At 51.4% G+C, this 1,815-nt stretch overlaps 1 protein-coding gene across 1 annotated transcript; it reads right to left on the bottom strand.

Annotated features, from left to right (window-relative positions):
* Window positions 1–307: 307 nt before the first annotated feature.
* Window positions 308–1,595, bottom strand: LOC117865200 (heavy metal-associated isoprenylated plant protein 45). Its single transcript, XM_034749342.2, has 3 exons — window positions 1,166–1,595; window positions 996–1,071; window positions 308–903 (listed from the first exon to the last, which is right to left on the bottom strand). Exons 1-3 carry the CDS (start codon window positions 1,217–1,219, stop codon window positions 581–583), a joined length of 453 nt encoding a protein of 150 aa, XP_034605233.1. The 5' UTR covers window positions 1,220–1,595; the 3' UTR covers window positions 308–580.
* Between the last annotated feature and the right edge of the window lie 220 nt (window positions 1,596–1,815).

Below are 1,815 nucleotides of genomic sequence, written 5' to 3'. Positions count from 1 at the left end.
ATCATCATGTTCTTACGAATATTAAACCCCCTGCTTGCTGTATGCAAAATCAACCTGTCGTACCTCAGCGTACTAATCCATCAGATCAAGTGTTTAAGGATAAGGCATATTCGGACATTGTTCATGTCATGCCCTGCTGGTGTATGACATAAATATCTTCCAGGAACCAGGTCCAGAATTGGGAATATATTCATGCTACGAGTTTATTATCAGTTTTTGGCGGGGCCATTGGGCAACTGCAACTCTGCAAGAACAGTGCTTCCTTTTTGCTACTCCCCGTGTCATCCACTGATTCCAATCTGCTGGAGAAAACAAACAGATACCTTTTGCTGACTAATACCAGCCACTGGCTTTGAACAAAGTCAAATTTACACAGCAGCAATCTTTTTTACAATGTTAAAGCAGTTTTCTTTCTTCTTCTTTACGGTGTTCACAGCAGCAATTTTGTTATCGACCACACCTATGCTGATAATTTTTAAGACGGGACTAACTCTTGTTTTCTGAGAGCATAACGAAAGTAACTTGTGAATAGCTGAATAGCAGTTACGGTGTTTTCTTCTTCAGTTAGCTCCTCCGTGCATCACATTAGGGCGCAGGCGTGGACGTTGTCCTCGTGGAAGACGGCGAGGGCGGCGTCGTCGAGGACGTGCGTGAAGGCGTGACAAGGGTAGGATCCGATCATGGGATCGTTGTAGCCGTGGCGGTAGTACCTGTCGGTGGGCAAGTAGGTGTCGTCCACCAGGTACTGGATCGCGAACGGGTAGTACTCGGCGTCGTAGGGCCAAGGCCAGAACTCCGCCGCCCTCCCGGTCCGCCGCGCCGCCCGCAGCACCTCCCGCCGGTCGACGTACCCCGTCACCGTCACCTTCTGCCGGTCCATGTCGATCTCCACCGAGCTCACACCTGCACGACCACCACGACACTGATCAGTACATGCCCGACCCTGCATTTCGTTGTTTCTGGACAGGACGGAGGGATGGCTATAGCTGCCGTGCCTTCGAGCCGGGACATGGCCTTCCTCACACGCTTCTCGCAGCCGTCGCAGTCCATGTGCACGTTCATCTCCACGACCTTGGTCACAGAAAACACAAAGAACACGCGAACTGAAGCGGCAGAAACAAACAATACCGTCTTTTTTTCATTTACACGGATCTGTTTTACTCACGGATAAGGCGTTTGACAAGGTAGAGCTCCTCGGCCACCTCCAGAACCGCAGCATTTTTTCAAGCACCGTCGTCGGGACCGAGCCGCCGGCGTCGATGGGCGCCGGAGGAGTGCAGGGACGAGGCGTATAAATACAGCCGCGGAAGGAGAGAGGCCGACCGCCGATGACACGGTAAGTTGCGGGAGATCGACATCTATCGCAGATATGTAGGGAGTACTCCGTAGATGCCAAAGCACGTGGATGCTACCAGGATCGATGCCCCCTAACACGAGGGGATGTGTGCACCGATGCGCGGCGAGCAAATGTTATTCCTGGGAATTAGATCGGTTGGCGGGGAACGCCTCTGACATGTTGGGGGGAAGAACAATGTCGTATCACCACAGGCAGAGCCGGATATTGGATGGGATTTTTGGCTCGCGTCTGGTCAATCGTTTCCCGGTCGCCAGCCTGGTTCCATGTCGTCACTATTTTCGTGTCGTTTTATAGACGGACCATGAGTACTGATTTATCGAAATTGCTAGCAGATTTTCACCAAGATCGAGAGAAAAAAAAAAGAATGCAAAAGTTGGTGCCAAGGTAAAAATGTGCTACGCGCTAAAGCCCATGAGCACCTTTGTGTGCAATATGAAGCAACACGTGCCAGCTGCAGG

The sequence above is a fragment of the Setaria viridis genome, chromosome 1 (genome assembly GCF_005286985.2).
Source record: "Setaria viridis chromosome 1, Setaria_viridis_v4.0, whole genome shotgun sequence".
Classification (NCBI taxonomy): domain Eukaryota; kingdom Viridiplantae; phylum Streptophyta; class Magnoliopsida; order Poales; family Poaceae; genus Setaria; species Setaria viridis.
Note: the sequence above shows the minus strand (reverse complement) of the source record. Positions and strands in the feature narration are given on the sequence as shown.

Excerpts from the sequence above, each read along its gene's own strand:
- LOC117865200 (XM_034749342.2), bottom strand. The coding sequence starts at position 1,219 with ATGCTGCGGTTCTGGAGGTGGCCGAGGAGCTCTACCTTGTCAAACGCC. Across the intron at positions 1,072-1,165 it reads CCTTGTCAAACGCCTTATCC|GTCGTGGAGATGAACGTGCA; the intron begins GTGAGTAAAACA and ends TCTGTGACCAAG. Across the intron at positions 904-995 it reads GGCCATGTCCCGGCTCGAAG|GTGTGAGCTCGGTGGAGATC; the intron begins GCACGGCAGCTA and ends GTGGTCGTGCAG.